The sequence below is a fragment of the Juglans microcarpa x Juglans regia genome, chromosome 1D, assembly GCF_004785595.1.
Source record: "Juglans microcarpa x Juglans regia isolate MS1-56 chromosome 1D, Jm3101_v1.0, whole genome shotgun sequence".
Lineage (NCBI taxonomy): Eukaryota > Viridiplantae > Streptophyta > Magnoliopsida > Fagales > Juglandaceae > Juglans > Juglans microcarpa x Juglans regia.
The window spans coordinates 26,747,062-26,767,797 of NC_054594.1; the positions used below are offsets into that span (position 1 = coordinate 26,747,062).

The 20,736-nt window shown below is 36.9% G+C and overlaps 1 protein-coding gene across 5 annotated transcripts in view; it reads right to left on the minus strand.

The window, feature by feature from the left end:
• Positions 1-20,736, minus strand: part of LOC121265992 (2,3-dimethylmalate lyase) — a 28,956-nt gene extending 8,220 nt beyond the window's left edge. For 2 of the 5 annotated variants that reach the window (XM_041169688.1, XM_041169681.1), the window contains exons 1-6: positions 20,293-20,736; positions 18,217-18,428; positions 17,085-17,366; positions 11,688-11,810; positions 3,546-3,696; positions 2,859-3,079 (exon numbers count right to left, since the gene is read on the minus strand). In XM_041169688.1, coding sequence (XP_041025622.1) covers positions 2,859-3,079; positions 3,546-3,696; positions 11,688-11,810; positions 17,085-17,366; positions 18,217-18,428; positions 20,293-20,629 — 1,326 coding nt within the window. In that variant the 5' untranslated portion in view covers positions 20,630-20,736. Of the gene's footprint in view, positions 1-2,858; positions 3,091-3,545; positions 3,697-11,687; positions 11,811-17,084; positions 17,367-18,216; positions 18,429-20,292 lie in introns of those variants that run through there. The other 3 variants (XM_041169695.1, XM_041169709.1, XM_041169700.1) reach the window with 3 other exon arrangements.

Here is a 20,736-nt window from a genome sequence, read left to right on the forward strand (position 1 = left end):
TCAAGAGTTTGCAAATGTTCATGTGCTGAGTGTTTCCTGCCGTTCTTTTGGATAACACTTAAGACATGTTTGGCTTGCGGAATGGGCATTCCTATCCCTCAAGAAATTGGAAAAGGAATGCCCTTCCTATTGTTTTGTTTGTAGTGACAAAACATCAATGTCTTAACGGAATTGAAGAAGTGAAACTCCTAAATTTCATCGGGTGGCTAATTCCCACCAAAGAAACAACGCCATCGAGATACTTCATTCTGATGGAATTGTTCTTTCGGATCATTCTCAGATGAAGGATCATATTGTTCAATTCTATGGAAGGCTTCTTTCGGAGCAATATCCTTGGAGACCTAAGCTTGATGGGTTAGTTTTTTATACTATTGATCATTCGTGTGCTGTTTGGTTGGAAAGAACTGTTCAAGAGGCTGAGGTTCATAATGTGATAAGAGAGGGATGGCTAAAGATAAAGCTCCAGGTCCATATGGTTTTTCTATAGCTTTCTTTTAGGCCTATTGGGGCATTGGTCGATATCATGCAAGTCTTTCTTGAATTTCATTCATTCATGAAATTGGAGAAAAACCTTAATGCGACTTTTATTGCCCTCATTCCTAGGAGGGAGGAGGCATTGGAGGTGAAGGATTATCGCCCCATTAGTCTTGTGAATGGTTGTACAAGATCATATCTAAGGTTCTTGGCAATCCTATGAGCTTGGTTATAGAGAAGATCATTTTGAAGTTATAAAAAGCCTTTGTCAAGGAGAGACAAATTCTCGATTCAGTGCTCATTCCTAAATGCTTGTAAAGGAGACTTTATTCTTTGCAAGTTGGATATGGAGAAGGCATGTGATCACATAAATCATAAGTTTCTATTGTACTTACCTGCGAGATATGGATTTGGGGAGAGGTGGTGCAAGTGGATTAAGCATTGTACTGCCACTGCTAGATTCTCAGTTTTGGTGAATGGAACCCCAGTTGGTTTTTTGTATAGTTCTCGAGGTTTGAGATAAGGGGATCCTTTGTCTCATTTTCTCTTTGTTTTAGTAATGGATGCATTGAGTAGAATGTTGGAGGCAGCAGTGGATGAGAGTTCTCTTTCGTTCTTCTTGTGGGATGGCATTGAGGATGAGAATAAGTTCCATTTGGTTGGCTGGGATAAGCTTTGTACCCCCATTTCAAGTGGAGGTTTAGCGGTTTGAAAGCTGAGAATTTTTAATAAGGCACTCGGAAAATGGTTATGACGATATCATCAGGAGGGGAATGCACTTTGGAGGATTGTTGTTGATACCAAATATGGGAGCGTTTGGGTAGGGTGTTGTTCAAATGAAGTGAAAGGCATGTATGCTGTGGGATTGTGGAAATCTATTCACAAGGATGGGGGGATTTTGTTAGTCATTTTAGATTTGTGGCGGGTGGGGCACCTCGGATTAGATTTTGCATTAAATTTGGTGAGGGGATATGCCCCTTAAGAATGCTTTTCCTTCTCTTTTTAGATTGCCTTCGATCAGGATGCTCCTGTGGCGAATTATATGGACAACGCCAATGCTTCTCTACAGTGGAATGCGAGATTTATTAGAGCTGTTCAGGATTGGGTAGTAGGTGATATCTCCGATTTTTTCAGCATGTTGTATGCTGAAAAAACATTGATAGTAGGGGGGGGGGGGGGGGGGGGGAGGGGGGGTGTAGATTGCTATGGGGTCATCCCGGAAACAAGAAAGGTCAGATCAGGCTATTCTTGCCAATCCCATAACCCTTTTCCTTGGAGGGCATTTGGAGGAGCAAGGTGTCTCTCAAGGTTGCTTTTTTGGTTGGCTGACTTCTCTTGGGAAAATTTGAGAAAGTGTGGTCTGATCATTATGGATTGGAGTTTTATGTGTAAAAGAATGAAGAATCTGTGGATCACTTAATACTCCATTGTGAGGTGGCAAGGATTCTAAGGGATGAGATCTTTAGTAGGATTCGTATTGCTTGGGTGATGCCTAGGAGGGTAGTGGATTTTCTACTTTGTTGGAGACGTATCCAGGGTAACCACCAAATTGCTGCCATTTGGAAGATATGCCTTATGTGGTGTATTTGGCTTGAGAGGAACGACTGTAGTTTTAAAGATAGAGAATGCTCGTTGGGAGAGATTAAAGATTTTTTCTTCCATTCATTATTTCTTTGGGCATCTGCTATTGTACTTGATGGGGCTTGTTTACATTATTTCCTTGTTGCTTTTTCTAGTTCCTAGCTTGTAATTGGGTGTTCTCTCTTGTATACTCCATGTGTACTTGGGCTATGCCTAATTACTTGATTTAATATTCTTTTTACCTATATATAAAACGTAAAATTCCTAAAATATCCAAACCCCACAATGTTTTTTTTCTCCAAAAAAAAAAAAAAACCATTATTCTTAAATTTAAAATAAAAAGATACATGGTGCCACCTATCAAACCCCAAGGGGCTGCCAGACCAACCACGGAATAGCACTCTAGTGTGGCCAGAGCCTTAATGGACATAGTGGGTGGCTCGGGCCACCCCCAGAATGGCGGAGGGTGGTCCGACCACCCCTATGGGTTTTGTTGGGTGACTGACCACCATTATAATTTTTGAAAACATAAAAATGAAAGTGTATTTTTAAAAAATTGTACACCAATGCTCCTGGGAGGAATATAGCTATTCCTCATTTTGGAGACCATTCCTTATCCTGAAAATATAATCAAACAAAAGAATAGCTATTCCATAGAAATAGCTATTCCTTTCTATCACCCTATTCCACTAATCAAACACACCCTTATTCTATCCAAGAATGGAAGAGTTCTTTCAACTTTGCACGTATCAGGACCATTTCAAGGCAGTAGTATGATGTGTCCAAAGAGGATAATGACTTACAGGGATCCTAACATCGAGCCTCTCAAATCCATCTCTTCCAGTTATTTTGATTCTCAATGTCCGTGACCAGATCTGCGAAAAAGGATCCCTTGAACCATCTGCACCATCGTTATTGTACACATAAGGAGTTATCACTTCAACAATGGGATCATCAGGACTTCGACCTCTCTGCTTTGTATCATCTTGTGCACTATTTTGCATAGAGTATCTGCTACTGCTGACTGACAAATATCTTTTAGTTATAAGAATTAGTGAGAAGGAAATCTATAACTGAAAACACTTTTGGTTAAAATCATGTGAAAAAATTGTGCTTTTCTCAAATCATCTATAAACTCTATTTGGTCTCGATAAAGAATGCAACATGATTTCATACAGTTCTAAAATCATGTGCTTTTCTAAAATATCTCACTATTCTCCAACTAGGACCTTACATTATCTTTCCTTAAATAAATGAGAGGTCCTTAGGTTTTATAAAACTGATCTTATATCCAGCATCAACAGTTGCATTCACAAATTACTAATAATATGCATGAAAGAGAGAGAACAGGGGGGGCTTGGGAAGAAGTACTGTCTAATTTCCAGTTATTAATACATTGAAGGTTAGAGGATTATACTCTATATTAGAAGCCTAGTGAGATCAGAATATGTACGTTGCATAGCCAGTAGGGTGACATATTTTCAGCTCACCTCTCTGTGAAGACAGCTGATTAGTACTGGTAGCATAGTGCTGCTCTTCTTTGTAGTAAGTGTTGAAACCTAAGATTTCCTTTATTTCCTCAAAAGAAGGCATGCTTCTCGGAGGAGGAATACGACCTCCTCTAAGGGCAGCCAATGAATCCTGCCATTGAGTCAACAGAGAGGGCAGTCAAAGAATTGAGATATGTTCTAGGTAAAATGCCTAATATTCAAGCAGCAATAGCAATAAGAAAATGTGCAAATGTTAACTATGATCCAATTACAACTTTCCCAAATTTCCACATAAAATATAATAAACAATTCAACTTTTTCAAATCCCAAAACAATAATAATATTAAAAAATAATATTCTAACAATATTTTATTCAACTTTTAACTTTCATTTCATCTCAACTCACTATCCAAACCGCACCTAAATCTCCAATCAGTAAAACATCTCAGAAACTAATAAAATCTTTAGTTTCTTGAGTAATATAATACCCATAATAACATTCCAATGACAAATTATAACCATGTCCTAGTAGTGCAAGATATTCCCAACACAAATTTCTAACTAAAAAATAAATCAATTATAAAAACAAAACAGCTGGTTCTCGAACTCCCATCTTAACATAAAACGGTAATTTGCTTTGTGCTTCTTCATATTCTTGAACTCCTGTCCGATGGTTGCACTGATTGAAGATAAATGAAGACTGCGGTAGTGCAGTACCAAATTTTCTCAAATAATGATATTCCTACAATCTATTTATTATGCCTGTTTTGTATTAACAAAATTGCTTTTACTTGTAAGAAGTTTACAACCTATTTTACAACCAATCATTGTGCTGATGCCACATAATAAAAAATACTGAAGTTTTATTATTTAAAATTCAAATTTTAAATAACTACCCTCCATTTAAAATCAAGTCATAAAAAGAGTTGTGTAAAAAGAGTTGTATGTGTATCATTACTTAATTTTCTTACCTTTGAATATTTTAAACTAGTGAAGTGATTCAGTGAAGAAGACTAAGCAACAGTTCTTTAAAAAAAAAAAACAAATGGTTGAAATTCTTTCACAAATGAACTTGACCTGCAGTTTTTTTTTTTTTTTTTTAACATTCTATCAAGACTATACTTGGATTCATATAGTAAGTGGACATGGATGTACTGACAAGTGCCAGTCTTTTCTTTTATGCTGAGGAACTTGGAGACCGTGCAGACACGTCTTTTACCCAATTAAACTCCAGACCCATGTAACACGCCCACATTATATGAATTAGATAAATCATTGGCTTTTCACCTATGAGATGTGGCCCTAGAAATTGTTTGTATCCAAGGTTCAAATCTTAGAACAAGGGGGAGCATACCCCCAAGACCAAGGTCCTTACCATTTGAGTCAAACCCTAGGGTTTGACAAGTGCTAGTCTTTGAAGCAATTTTTCATAAACAATATATCATGATTATAACTCCTCCAATAAATCTTGATGTGTCCCACTTTGGTAAGTGTAACCATACACCTCAGGATAATATATGGGTAAATAAAACTTTTCGCTGTATCACTTACCCCATAACTTCACAAAGTTTTGGTGTCAATTCTCCCACCACCATAAAAAAATGGCATAAATGAAAATACCCTTTTTGACAAGTAAGAAAATTTATTGATCCTCATAATTAGGCATAGCCCCAGTACACATGTAGTATACAAGAGAGAAACACCTAATTACAGTCTTTGAGCTAGAAAAAGCAGCATACAAATCATTAAAGTTAACCCCTCTAATACAATAGCCTTAGCCCAAGTAACAAAGAATGGAAAGCAAATCTCTAATCCACCCCAACAAACGTTCTCTATTTTCAAAACAATGTCCATTCCGCTCATTGCATATGCACCACATAAGACATAATGGCACCATCTTCCAAAGAGCCACTATTTCATGATTGCCCTAAATTCCACTCCAACAAGCCAAAAGATCCACTACCCTCTTGGGCATCACCTATGCAATATTCAGCCTAACAAAGATCTCATCCCATAAAGCCTTCACCAAATCACAATGGAGAAGAAGATGATCCACTGATTCACCATTGCTTTTACACATAAAGCACCAATCCATAATAAAAATACTACACTTCCTCAACTTATCGATGGTCAAAATTTTCAGATGAGAGGCCAATCAACCGAAAAAGCAACCTTTAGAGGCACTTTACTTTTCCAAATGCACTTCCAAGGAAAAACAGTAGATGAATGGGTTGCATAATTTGTTTTTTTGTTTTTTATTGGAATAGGGTGTCCGAGGAGAACAGCGTCCCAACTAATCTTAGGGGTAAATAGGTCCTCGGCAAGGAGTTTCCCGCAAATGAATCTCGGGTAATTCAAGGGGAAAATCCCCCAGTCTGATGGCCTCTAGGAACTATTTGCACTTAAGTGGATTCGAACCTTAGACCCAGAGGGAGCGTACCATAAAGACCAAGGTCTTTCCCACTTGAGCCAACCCTTATGGGTTGGTCGACATAATTTGTACAGGAATCTAATTGAGAATTTCTTATTCCCGAGATGAATCCACAGCAATTTATTCTCCCCACCACACTCCAAGTTCAATGCATACAAGGTGCTGTAAAAATCAGAAACGTCCCCCACTTCCCATTAGTGAACAGCTCTAACGAACCTCACATTCCACTGCACCAAGCCATTCGGATTGTCCATGTAATCTGCTACAGAAGCTTCCTTATTCAATGCAATCCTGAAAAGAGAAGGAACGGCATCCTTTAAAGCAACATTTCCACACCAAACATCATGCTAGAATCTGACCTTGGTTTCTCGACCCACCACAAATCTGAAATTGCTAATGAAGTCCCCCCATCCATTCCTAATAAATTTCCATACTCCCACACCATACACTCCTCTCTCTTTATTTGAGCTCCAACCTCCCCAAATGCTCCCAAATTTAGCATCAACAACAATCCTCCATAAAGCTTCCCTTTCCTGATGATACCACCACAATCATTTCCCAAGTATGCCTTACCGAAAAAACTCAGCTTTCTTACCCCAAACCTCCACAAGATAAAAGGGTACAAATCTTGTCCCATTTAATCAAATGGAATGAGAATGGCTTCTAATGCTCAAGATGCCCTCTAATGCTCAAAATGGCATGAGTTGTTTTTTTTATAGGTAATCGATAAGTTTATTCATAGAAATAGGCAAAGCCCAAATACACAAGAAGTATACATGAGAAGCCCCTGGGTAGAGTTTACAATCGAAAGGAGAAAATCATGGACATTTAGTCCATTACAGACAATGGCCCCTGCCCATAAGATCAACGATTTTAAAAAGAAAACTTTTAGCTCATCCATTGTTCTCTCATGATCTTCGAAGCTCCTAGCAATTTGTTCGTGCAAGATGCACCAACACATACACATAGGAACCATTCTCTAGATGGTTGCCACTTGTGAGTTACCATGAATGCCTCTCCAGCTTGCAAGGAAATCCACCAATCTACGATGCATTACCCATGACAATCCCATTCTCATGAAGAAATCATCTCACATTGTTCTGGCCACCTTGCAATGTAAAAGCAAATGATCTACCGATGCACCATACGGACACTTGTCTCCCTCCTTGAGCCAAAGCGCCCTTGATTTTTGTCTCCAGGAAATCTCCTCCATCAAAGATACTCTTTCAAGTTCAGTTACGACCTGAATTTTGCAAATTCTCTCAGATTCGGAGAGAGTTCTTGCCTCCTCCTCACCCTCCAAACCCCATAGCTCTTTTAAGAGAGAACGCTTCTACTGAAGCACATTGCCAAAAACTTGTTTATTCCATTGCTTCGGATCATGTTTCAGAGCTTTCAACTTTCTTGCCATTATAAAACTCGGAGAGCCTTGAAAATTGTAAGAAGACTGCCATTGCATGACCCTGTCTACAAAACCATCAGATTTAAGCCACATATTCTCAAATTTAAAAATACCTTCTATCCCTTTAGATGCCACCACAGTCTAAGATGATGGGGAAGTGATTGGAGCATAAGCGGTGTAGTCTTCTTTAAAATACATCTGGATAATATATCTCCTAGTTTGCAGTTAACAAGAACCTATCAATCCTCAACCAAGATGGGAGTTCTCAGTTGTTGGACCAAGTAAATGTACCTCCTGTTAATGGAATATCCATAAGCTCTTGTTTTGAAATAAAATCAAAAAACTCCTTCATGGCGGGAGTGATGTGGGGCACACCCAACCTCTCGCTTGGGTAGCAAGCTACGTTAAAATTGCCCCCTATGTAACTGGTTAACTCCCACCAATTGAGAAGTCATGCCAATTCTTCCCACAATGGTCTTCTCTCCGAATCAATATTTGGGCCATAAACACCAGCAAATGCCCATTAGAAACTGTCTTCTAGGTTCATAAATAAACAAGCCACAGTGAAGTCACCCACACATTCCTCTACCCTTTTCAACACTATTTTATCGAACATAATTAGGACTCCCCCGGATGCTCCTTTAGATGGCAAGTACGACCACCCTATATGTTGCCCTCTCCATAAACTTTGGACTAGTTTTCTTGTGATAACTTCCAACTTAGTCTCCTATAAGCAAACAATGTCCCCATTCCATTGGTGAAATAAGTTTCTAACTTGGAGCTGCTTATTATGTATGTTCATGGAGCCCCCTTACGTTCCATGATATTATTTTTGGCTTCAGAAAGCAACCATCTTACCCCTCCCCTTGACATGCTCCCCCGGTTAGCGCTTCTCTCCACCATCATCATTCATAGCCCACGTAATGGGTCTTGGACACCGTGCTGAAGGGATCACTAAAATGACTAAAATGCCCTATAACATTCATTTAAAATTCTAAAATATTCCCTAAAAGACTCAAGATCACTAAACCATTTTCAGTGAATTTTTCAAAACATATGGAAGTCAATCAAATTTCGTCATCCATGAACATTACATCTTTTTGTACTCATCGCCATTTTGCAAATTGATGAAAAAGATCTTGGTACTATTATTTGAAGTTAAGGACAATCAAAGCAGAGCTCACTTGTAAAGTTAGCAAATTTGAAGATGCTGAGGATGCTTTCACCTTGTCAGTTTGGGGAAAAGCAACTAGGAAACATCCTTTAAAACATGGTTAGAGATATGGAATTGACTCAACTTTTGTAATGTCCAAGACCTTCTGGTAGTCCACATTTAAATTCTTCTTGAAAGCCTAGAAAATAACCCTAAGATCCTTAGGAAGTAGGAGAGAACTCTCTCAAGATTGTTTCTCATAGCTAATACTGAAAAAAATAACAGGCATCGCCAAGCTGGCCTTATTATGTGCAAGTAGAGTTCAGAATCCAACACTAACGGAAATCATAATTCAAAACGAACCTAAAAACTCACTCGAGCAAAATCTGTGTGAAGGTTGAGCTAAGTCTATTCAAGCAATCATTGCAAATTTGCTCAAGCTGGAATTGTGTGAAGTTTCAGCTTGAGCCTTATTGCAAATTCACTTGAGCTAGAATCCATAGAAGGTCAAGTGATGTCTCTATTTGGGCCTAAAACTTGATCGAGCATGTCTGGGTCGAGCGAGACTCAATAAATTGCAAATCCCCTTCAAGTTCAAAGGTGAGCCAAGCATTGATCTACATCATCCTTCCCACATTGGAGAGAATTCACCCTCAAATTCACATAATTATTTGAAGAATCACACTGAAACGGAACCAAATACTTGGTGTTGGATATGGACGTCTCAATATGGCTTGGAAGCTTCAACTTTCCAAATGTATAGGAACTCCAGATGATGCTTTCACTTTTTTCTTCCTTGTTTTCCAAAAATCTAAAGCTACATCTATACCTTTAGTCTGATTATAAGAAATCATACACAATTAACTCGCTCTTGTAAAAATATTCTTGAATTAAGCACAATGTCACAATGAGCGAGTTGTCACGGCATTTCATCCTATGTCATTGCTCTAAGAATTGGCTTAATCTCACAGTAATGCTTCTTGAATTCTGTTGAAGCAGAGTCTCTTTGTATATTATCAATTACCAACCCGTTCTTATGATTATGAAGTATCTCATCCTGCTTAATCATAACAATATGAGAAACGCCAAAGTATATGGATCTTACGGAGGAAAAGAATCAACCTTTCCTAATGTTCACCTATTTGGATTTTCATCAAACAATGTGGGGCCTTCCAATCAACAATATTGAATTGCACACTGCTTTAAAAAGGATTCTTCTCAACACTTGATACATGTCATGACCTTTATCCCTTTTTTGAGTAACTGTTAGGGAACTTACTTCTACTCTATGACATATTCTTCATTGGTTATTCATTATAGGTTGGTGACAAATCCCAAACCAGGAATTCTTCCAAACAAAGTAACCAATTACACACATAGAGGGGAGATTTCACCCCCCCCCCCCCCCCCCCCCCCCCCCAAAAAAAAAGAAAAAAAACCTACCAATTGCAATGGCATCTCCAAATTATTTAACTTTGATACTTAAATACCATATTGCCATTTGCACCATCTGGCATGTTTTGATATTAAATTGGACAAAAAGTACATAATGTGACTCAGACCATCCTTTTTCTGGCTTAAAATGAGCAAAGCGCCCTTATCATCCACCATCAGCGGTATAAGGACACATTGGCTTTTTTAAGTCAAGAATTGACACATGCAAGTCACGTAATCTACTGTTTGTCCATTTAATGTCAAAATCTTATGAATGGTGTACAAATTCACATCAAAGTATCAAATTGGGATGCCAAGAATTGTATCGATAGTCTGAAGGCGTCATTGAAAATGGGTATTCGTTTGGAGGGTGATAAGTATAATTTTTCCATATATATATATATATATATATATTTTTATAAGTATAATTTCTCCATATATTGCGAACAGACCAGAGCTATATTCTCATACGCAATCAGAAGAATCATAGCAAGCATCTTCTTTCCTCACGAACATGATACATCATCTCCAATATATATTCCTTGTATAAAAAAGCCAAGCCGCTATAAGCTGTTTCGAATTTATTTTGGACAATTTTGTCCCTGCTTTAGTGGGTGTGGATTAATTTGAAATAATTACTTGATGCTCCCCTCCCCACCTACTTGCGTTGTGAAATAGAGGCTCCTTTTATGGATGCTCCAGGTTGCTACGCTTGCCTTTCTTTTCCATGTGGGACAGATAGTATGTGGGTTTATTCCATAAAATACAAATCTTCATTTCTTTTCCTTTCATGTGGGACATATAACATCCAAAGTCAAAAGTCAAAACTTTATTGTTTGAATATAGCTTGCTATTCCACACTAATATTTTTAAAGTTCATTTTTTTAACGACAATACTTACCTAGAATTGATTGCGCTATAAAACTGGGTATTTAAATAAAAAAACTTAGCCAAACTAGCATGTATAATGCTCGAGTTCATTATACCGAGATAAGTTCCAAGTAATGAAAAAACCATTCAAATGAGAGTGTGATAATACCTAATCAAAAGATTCGATATACACAAGACCTTTTTCTTGTACAGTGGGAAAATCTTTTGAATAATTGAGAAATATATGCCAGTATATTTGATACGCACAAAGCCCACATCAATTCTTGGTTCAAATTTTCTAGAACACGTTACAAACTGTCTTGTACAATGTGGTCAACAAAGCAAATGCAGACTAAAGTTCGTGTAATTATATTTGGGACATGAGCACTCTCAGCATATCTTTTCAAGTCAGCATAAACTACTTAATAGTTCATAGAATTACATTAAATGTCTAACATAGATAGAGTTACAATCACCTACTTTATTTCCACCAAATTTCCATAATTCCTTAGAAAGTAAGAGCTTACTTTTGATAAGGAACTACATGACAGTAGATTTAATCCTTTATTTGGATGCATTACTTTCTTTATGTGTTGTCTATGTTTGTGATTTTTTTTTTTTTTTTATCTTCTTTTATGCATATATCTTTTCCTCATTCAATATTTCACATTGTAAGGGCAGATTCTTTCCAGTTAAGTAATCTAAATCATTGCCAAACGGGGAGATCAAGGCACGCGCCTTGCATGCGCCTATCTCCCTAGTGATTAGATATACTTTTAACCATTTCATATTTATATAACTCTAGACAATTGAAGATAATTGACCAGGAAGGAAAAAAGGTTAAGAGTAAACCTGCATTGCTTGAATGGATGCCCCAATCAAGGAAAGTGGATAGCTCACAAGTTTATATCCAATATCCTCAAGTTCAAGAGGATTAAGTATTGGTGTTTTGCCCCCTCCTTCAAGCATATTGGCCTAGGCAAGAATCAATGAACTTTATTAGTAACTACAATTTGTTTTCTAATATGACAATGTAAAGCTTCATGACTCTATGTAACCTCGAAGTCCTAGTTAATGACTGCGATCTATTAGGCCACTGATAATAAAAGAAAGCATTAGGACATCACTTAATCATATAGGAATTCATGTGCATGTCTAATGATATCTATGTGTGTCTGTTCATGTGTACACAGCATGTCTTTAGTGGCTCAACTAAATTGTCTGTATTTAGCAATTAATTTTCTGACTTGTAGGGGAGGGGAAGGAGGTTAGTACAAACAATTCCACTAGTGACACCTCTTCCTCCATTCCATTCAAGAGATTTAGGAACTCAGAGTTACCGAAGGGTTCCTATAACTAGCAGTATAAGTCAGCCAAAACGACTAACTGAGCTACTCTTTGTTGTCAAACAATGGACCAATTGTAATCACACTCTTCAACAAAAATTCAATAGGAGTTACTGCATACCAGCTGCACACACACACTCTAACGAATCAACAAAAATTCAATAGGAGTTACTGCATACCAACTGGTTTAAAACTAATACAATTAAGAACATGCCATTCTCTAACAATACAAAATTTGAACCATTAAGTCAATATGTGGAACCCCTACTATTGAATCAGTGAAGAAGTTCACCCATATAGAATGAAATGGGCTTTTATTATCCATGAACGAAGTAAAATCTGGACTAGTAGATCGTTTAGAATGAAATTAGTTTTAGTATCCAATAACAAAGTACATTCTCGACTAGCAAAAGTTTACACGTAAATGGTCACCCAGATAATTGGGCTTGCAAAAAATCAATATGATCATATTGTTCATGTTTATTGATTAGTTGTAGACATCAAGCTAGTTTTAAGATTTCTGCAACATGGGAACACAACATAATAAATTTCAAATGCCAACCAGAATATAGCAGTGAAAGTGCGCTTGTGGTTGCACCATTCTTTTTTCTTTTGAACTTATAATAAAAAAAAAAAAAAAAAAACCATTCTTTTTTCTTTTGAACTTATAATAAAAAAAAAAACCGTTCTTTTTTCTTTTGATATGTGAAGATCTAATTCACACAAAGGGGGTGAACCCAAGAGCAGAAAAGATATACAAGAGAGGACACCCCTGCCCCTCCTTTTCTTTAATAAGCAAAAACAATTTGCAAAAACAATTTTAATAAAAATAAGAGAGTTGTTCGGTACATTCAGTCCTAAAGTTTTTTTTTTTTTTTTTTTCGGTAAAAGGTGCCATGGTATTCGGTCCTAAAGATTAAGAAAAACATAACTGCTCAACAAAATCTAAAAGAGAAAAAACATGTAAATGGCTAAAAGTAAGTATCCACTCCTACAAGGATTTCAGATCAAGCGTAGCAAGCTCCACCCAAATAGTCAACATCAGGCATAAAGGAGTAGCAATCCAAACCATTTTGTTGTTATACCGTCAGAAAATCTTTTCCAATGGAACAACAATGCAGCTGCCTTTTCAGAAAACACCTGACAATATTTTGCAACGGAGCAACACCAAGCAACAAGTGATCAACTGACTCTTCACTAGACTTAAACATACAACATCAATTCACAATTTCAATTAAATCATCTGCAGTTAAAATTTAATCCCGAAGCAGTTGTCTAAACAATGAAAGCAACTGTTTCAGGGGATTTCCTATACCTAAAGAGAAATGAAATCTCATTAGACCCTACTAATGCCTAATTAAAGGAAAAAAAAATCAAATTCTGCAATTTGAGTATGCCCCCAAACTTATCTCTCCTACAACTCACTCACAAGGAAGAATTAGAACATAAGACATACAATAGAGATTCAACGGATCCTAACTCCCACTCATGAGAGCATGAGCGAACTTAGAATTCCAAAAAATTAATAGCCAATTCTCCGGTTGAGACTAACATATGCGTCGTTATCATCAGAAATTAAGATCAAATCAGGATGAAACGATTTTTAATTAATATTCCCATATAACATATCACTTCTTAAAGAGTTTGTTAGAACTTGAAGAATATGTTAGGTAGAGGAATGCGTTGAAGGGTAGTTAGGTCATTTTAATGTTTTTGCTACCATTTTCTTTTTATTGGCACCAGGCGTCCGAGAACAAAGTCCTAACTAAACCTGGGAGTGCACAGACCCTCAGCAAAGAGCTTCCCGTAAGTGCACCTCAGGTAATTCAAGGGGAAATTCTCCCAATCTAATGCCCCTATAATTTGTTTGCACCGTAGGATTTGAACCTTAGACCTACAGGGAGCATATCACCAAAGTATGAATTATAACCTTCTCTTTCACTCAATGCTTTCCATGCGAATCCTATAACATGGTCTCATAGCACAGGGTTCAGGGTTTTATCTCTTCAAATTTTCCAATCTTTCTGCCTCAACTTTTGTTTGATACTACAGATCGTGAAGTAGAGAAATATCGGGCTCTCTTGATTGGGGTGAATGACCCCAATATAACTGTCACACATGAAATTTTAGGTTCTTATTTCAGGAAACTGGGATTTCCTTTTTAAACTAGGGTTTCCATTTTAAAACGTAAATTTTGATATGAGTATCAAAAGGTTCCTTATGAATTGTTTGTATGTTTTAGTAAATCGTTTGGAACTTTTGTGTTGGAAATTAGAGAAAAATAGAGTATAGGGAAAAAATGTGGAGCTGTACTAGTATTTTTTGAAGCTGCTGGGACTCTTTTGAGATAAGATTTGAGTTGTTTCAGATCTGGGGAAGTAGAAACAGCCTCATTTATAACTCTTAAATGGGTCCAAGGAATAGAAACATATTTTCCCTATAACTCCTAGCCATTAGGATTTTTACAAACCTTTTCTAAACAAACTGTGAGTTAAATTCGTACAGCCCTATTACTGCTGCAATTTCAGGAGATTGAAAACCAGCCTCAGCCTATTAAGTCAAATCCCTTTTCAGAAACTTCAAGTAGGTGATTATTGACGCGTTTGTTATCACTAGAAACGAACACGAAAGTAGCATAATCATACCCTTATGTGTATGGTGAACAATGTTTATAAAGTATTATGATGAACCCCAATATTGGAACGAACATAATCCTCTCTATTATTTAAGTAGGTGTTCTCATTTGTATGCATTCTGTGTAATTGGGCTGTGCCTATTTACTTGGAATAAAATTTCTCTTATTAATTATCAAAAAATGCATGGCCCTTTATTGAAAGCCCCTTTTTACATACCAAGTTATGATGAAAGTGATTTTTGAATGCCATCTTATTATGCATTTTACATACATCATAATATATTTTTACTTATGATGTTATGACAAGTCATGTTATTATATGTTTATACGCATCATGATAAGAAAGATAAAACACAAGTTATGAAAGAAACTTTAAAGAATAGCCATAAGAGATGCATGGTACCAATCTAATGGGTGGATGTGCAACCCACACTAAAGGACATTTACATGAAAATGTGGTCCACCATAGTTATGATAAGTTAAGCGGTTCTCCATGTGATCACAAGCAATGGAACCGGTGCACAACCCTGCACACGGAGGTTAAGGTGTGCTGGTCATTAAAGAAAGGGAAAGACAAGATTAATGAGTTATGCACAGTATATATTACATGTTTATGTTTGTATAAGTGTGAGTATGAATGTTTTTCAAGAAAACCTATGATTAATTATGTTTTACGTTATGAAGTGCTATTTATTAATTATTACTTAGTAAGTGTTTTTACACAATAGGATTCGTTTTAGGTTGTCTTCCCAATTTTTACACAAAAGGGTTCTACAAACAAATTGTATTGATTAAGATGAGATATTTTCTCTAGTCGCAAGGATTTCACCGTTTCGTGTCCTTATTTCTGTAGCTGTTAATCTTGATAGACCACTGTTTCAATTGGATGCCAAATGTTTTATTACATAGATGTTTACAAGATGAAGTTGATATGGAGCAACCATCTGGGTTCATTGATCAAAGGGAGCACTAGGTCTATGTCTATGGGCTAAAAAAGACTTTCTATGGTCTAGAGCAATCACCGAGGGCATGATTTGGGAAATTATCTTAGGTGTGATTGGAGTTTGGTCTTCAAAGATGTCAAAGGTAGCTTTTTAATATTTTGTTTAAATGTTGATGCAAGCTATATTCTCCTTGTGGTGAAACTAGATTTTATTGTGATTACTGGAGATGATTTAGGAGGTACTGCTCAATTAAAATCTCTAGAAGAATTTCATATAAAGGATTTGGGTAAGCTCCACTATTTTTTGGATATTGAAGTCAATAGATCTCTTAGGTAGGTATCAATTTATCTCAGGAAAGTATGTGCTTGATTAGTTAATAGAGATAGGTGTTATGGGTGCTCAGCCCATTGAGGTTCCGATTACTAAAGGATGAGGGAAGTTTGAAGATCATGGAAGATATTATTGCTTGTTTAGAAAGTTGAATTATATTAGTATCACCAGACCAACAACCAACGTGGTGTGGTTAGTCCTGCACAACTCCAGCCACCATCGGTTCGATCTTCAACGCAGCTCCTCGTTGAATAGCGGAGTCAGTTCACACCCCTAATGTTTTATGAAAGAACAAAGCATATTGAAGTTGATTAGAATTACAGATAACATTCTTAATGGAGATATATCTACACCAATTGTGAAGTCTAGAGGCCAGTTAATTAGCATGTTCAAAAACTCTGCCGTCATTTGTGAAGTCCAGTCCAAATTAAGATGTCCTCCACAGTCAACTCGACACCCTAATACCTCTCTTTATTCCACAAGGACTACACCACAAGGAGGGGTTTCCATGAAGTTGAGCTTATGAACTATAGACTCCATAAAGCCCAAGAAACATATCTAATCTCCCTTACCCTCCTCAAACCTTAAGCTATATAGTTAGCTCCTGTACTAATTGTAGATATCACCCGATTTCTGTTCATAAGGATTGTCGTATATCACATACATCATATATACCACTACCATTGATCGGTTATGAACAAGATGCATTAAAAGCATGAAAACAAAGCATTGCCTTATGCGGAAACCTTTTACAGCTTAACGAATCAGAATCCAAGTCTTAGAAACACTGGAATTATATGAGCAATGAGCAAAAAGTAGCTGTCAAATCTCTTTCCAGATTATACTATAAGAAAAAGGCAGCTATGTTCCCATATATATTTTAATTCAACAAACTACTAAATGTTTTCAATTTAAAACTCAAGAAATTTTGACAAAGCCACATCCCGCAGACAAAATTCAATGCCAACACTGCAATGAGGAAAGTATAATGTACCATTTTTGGAACTAGGGGAGAAATTTCACAGAAAGCCTTCATCTCTTCTTTTGAAGCTAGTGCATCAATAAAAAGAACGTCTGCTCCAGCATCAGCAAAGGCCCTACACCTCCAGAGTGATTCGTCCAAAGATACTGCTTGGCGAGAATCGGTTCTTGCCACAATAACAATGTCGGAGCCACTCTCCTTCCGAGCATCAATAGCAGCCTTTATCTTCATTATGGCCTCCTCTCTGGGCACCACTTTTCTGCCTTGTGTATGACCACAAGCTTTTGGAGACACCTTGCAATGAAAGTTTATAAGTAACAAAAATCTTAAAGGGGTAATAACGCAGATTGCATGGTGATTACACAAATTGCCAGTAACAAATGCTACGTAAAAAATTAAGCTGTAAGTTTTAACGCACGGGAAGATAAGTAAACTGCTCCAGATAGGCTCTAAACTTGCAAAAACAGCCCATAATAACTTACAAAGCAAGGCCACGACAGACTTTCCAAATGATTTCACCTTTCCAATTGAACAATTACTGTGAAAAGCAATAGAATTGAACATCACCTTTTGGGTCCTTCAAATTCCCAACCCTCATGAGGGTCTTATGTTATGACCCTCAACAATCTTAAAAAATTTTCATGCCTAACGGGACATAGTATTGAAGCAAGAGTTATAAGACCCCTTTCCTTTATGTGAAAACAAAATTGTTATCGTGCTTGCATGAATATTTTTTTTGCTAAAATTTTTATACTTTAATGAGAGGCTTCAAACAGCACTAGAAATAAGGTTTGTTCACTCAACCCTATTCTCATTTCATAACTATGATTTTTCCAAAAGCCAATGCTTGGCAGAAAACACTTTTAAACAAAAATCTCAGATTATACGACATTTTTATTTTTCCAATCCTATTTTTAAAACCACCCTGATCATCACCTTCCACCAACTCATGCAGATGAACTAGACATAAATGTAAGGAAGTTAAGTAAAATATAATAAAACAAAGCCGCATTAATATCCTAGAAGCAAAAGACCTATCTATTCTGTAATCAAGAAACAACATATAGAAGTTAATATAAATAGAGAGACTGGGAGAAAGAGTATAACATATCAATTCATGAATATTAAGTACAATAATATGAACCTGATCTTCAAGAATGATCCCCGCAAAACCTGCACTAATATATCCCTTTACTGTTCTCTTGACATTCATTGCATTCCCGTATCCATTATCACCATCCCCAATGACAGGAATCGAGACAGCTTGGGTAATTTGTTGCCCCTGATCTAACATCTCTCCATAGGATATTAAACCCACATCTGGTAATCCCAATCTAGCAGCCGATATTGAAAATCCTAATGGAAGCACAGAATGGCATCAACAAACTAGCTTGTCTCTTCCAAAATAGTTAACAACCCCATTAATGCCACCACAAGTACAGATGAATTCCAAATTACCTCTAAACCTAATTTCTGAAAAAATGATTTTCTGTCCACTTCAAAAGAACATCCAGCAAAAATAAAACTTTCAAAGGAGAAATATAAAATTAAAACAGTTATGTATCCTCTGTTAATTGACTTAATAAAAATGATCCGTGAATGTGTAGGGAATGCTCTAATCTCTTACGTAACACATTAAATTTGAAAATTTTATAGAATTATCTGAATCAAAGGAAAATAGAAGAAGACAGACTCAAATGCTGTAAATCGAGGCACTCTTCCCCCTCATTCAGATGGCATCTGAAGTGGGAGATTCTGTGCTGCTGATGTCAATTTTGGTACACAGATCAAAATCTGTTGGGCAGAAATATTTCTTTGAATCCAGATTATTTAAGCACACCAAACAAGAAGAGATCACTATGGCCAAGTTGGTGCATTTAATTACAGCATGGAGGTCTTACTATCCAAACTATCAGGGATTTACAAACTGAAATCCAAAGTAACTGAAAAACAACCTCTCATTATACCACCCAAAGTGATCAAGATCAGGAATACTCATAACCTCAGTAAAACAAGCCCCCCAAAAAAATGAAATCTTATAAATAAGAGCATGATATTCAAGTCACAAAACAAATTTTAGTTTCAAAGTACTTGCTTAATTTTCTTCGCATATTCTCCGTAGTAGATCAAAATAATTATACCAAACATAGAGTCCAAGAAGACCATAATGAATTATTTTATAGGTAAACAAAATTTTATTGAAGACCACAATGAATTTTAACAAGAGAATTTAACACCCCCAGCAACCACAACCCATGGGCCCAGTACTTCTAATCAAGGTAAATTACTTATTATCTTGGGGTTGTCTGCGTATAGGATTGGCATCACACATTCCTTTAAACCAATAAAACAACATCAATAAAACAATTCAGCTAACCGTTAAATCCAGACATTAAAAAAATGACAAAAAATCACTGATAAGCCAATATCCAAGCCTTTTGAATCAAAGTAGGCTATCTATCTGTCATTGCGCATTATAAGTGATTAAATTCTTTTGATAGGTAAGAATTTTTTTTATTGATAGGTAAGTGATCAAATAAAAAGGCACAACCACTGAAGTAAACAAAACCCTTATCTTATTGGACATCAAATGTAATTGCATTTAAATGTAATCATATTTAAATGTAATCGAATCAAAATTTAACCTAGAATATTCCCAATCACAATCAACAGAATTCATAACCAATCCAAATATGTAATCATGGAACCCAAATCTTCCACAACTCAGAACACAAGAATGAAAAAAGAACACTCGAGCTCCAAATATGTAATCAGTCCTGTTAAAGACCCAAACATTGATCTAAAAGTCTTAAAACTATTGGATGCTAATTTGGTTAAGTCATTAACCTTCAGGATCAAAACATTTCACCACGCTTCCAAATTCAACGTCCGCAACGGCTCACTCTATCGACACTAACCGGTAGTTATTTCCCTTTGGCGGTTCACTCATCTATCAGTATTCAATGACTTAACATCATTCCTACCAGGCCATTTTAATCTAGTTTATAGGTCGCTCTCTGTGACTTGAACTTGTAACGTGATTCCTACTCTAATATAAATTGTTAAAGACTCAACCATTGATTTAAAAATCTTAGGATCGTTGAATACTAATTTGATTAAGCTTTTTAACCATATCATAACAGTCCTGTGCTGGAATCCCAAACGACATAATTCAATACTCTTGAAAAATAAAATTAAATAAAAAGAGGAAAGCACATGCCACTGCTGAAGCAATATTGAAATCCGGCCTTCTCCACAAGCTTTGCACTGAGAGCATCAAAACAAGCAGGGCCCTGGTGAACACCAGGCAAGTCGAGAATACGTCGAAGCGCCTTTGCCGGAGGCTCGGTTACGCTATGGTCTCTCTCAGCAGCGCGAGCTAGGGCCAAACGGGTGTGGGATTTTTGTTGTATGGGATTGCGGACGAGAGATATTGACCACTGGATGCGTGAGCCTAAGGTGAAACCCAAAAATGGAGGTGATGACGTTGAGCGGATAGCGAGGGACGGGATGTGGGGGAAAGAGCCGCCGCCGCCAAGTACTAATGCAGGCTCCATGCTCAGTAACTATGTCCGTGCGTATGGCTGTTGTGGTGCGTATCTAAAGACAGACCAGACCCACCTCACAGTCTCACACAGCCTCTTAACTCGTCTTCAGACTGAAG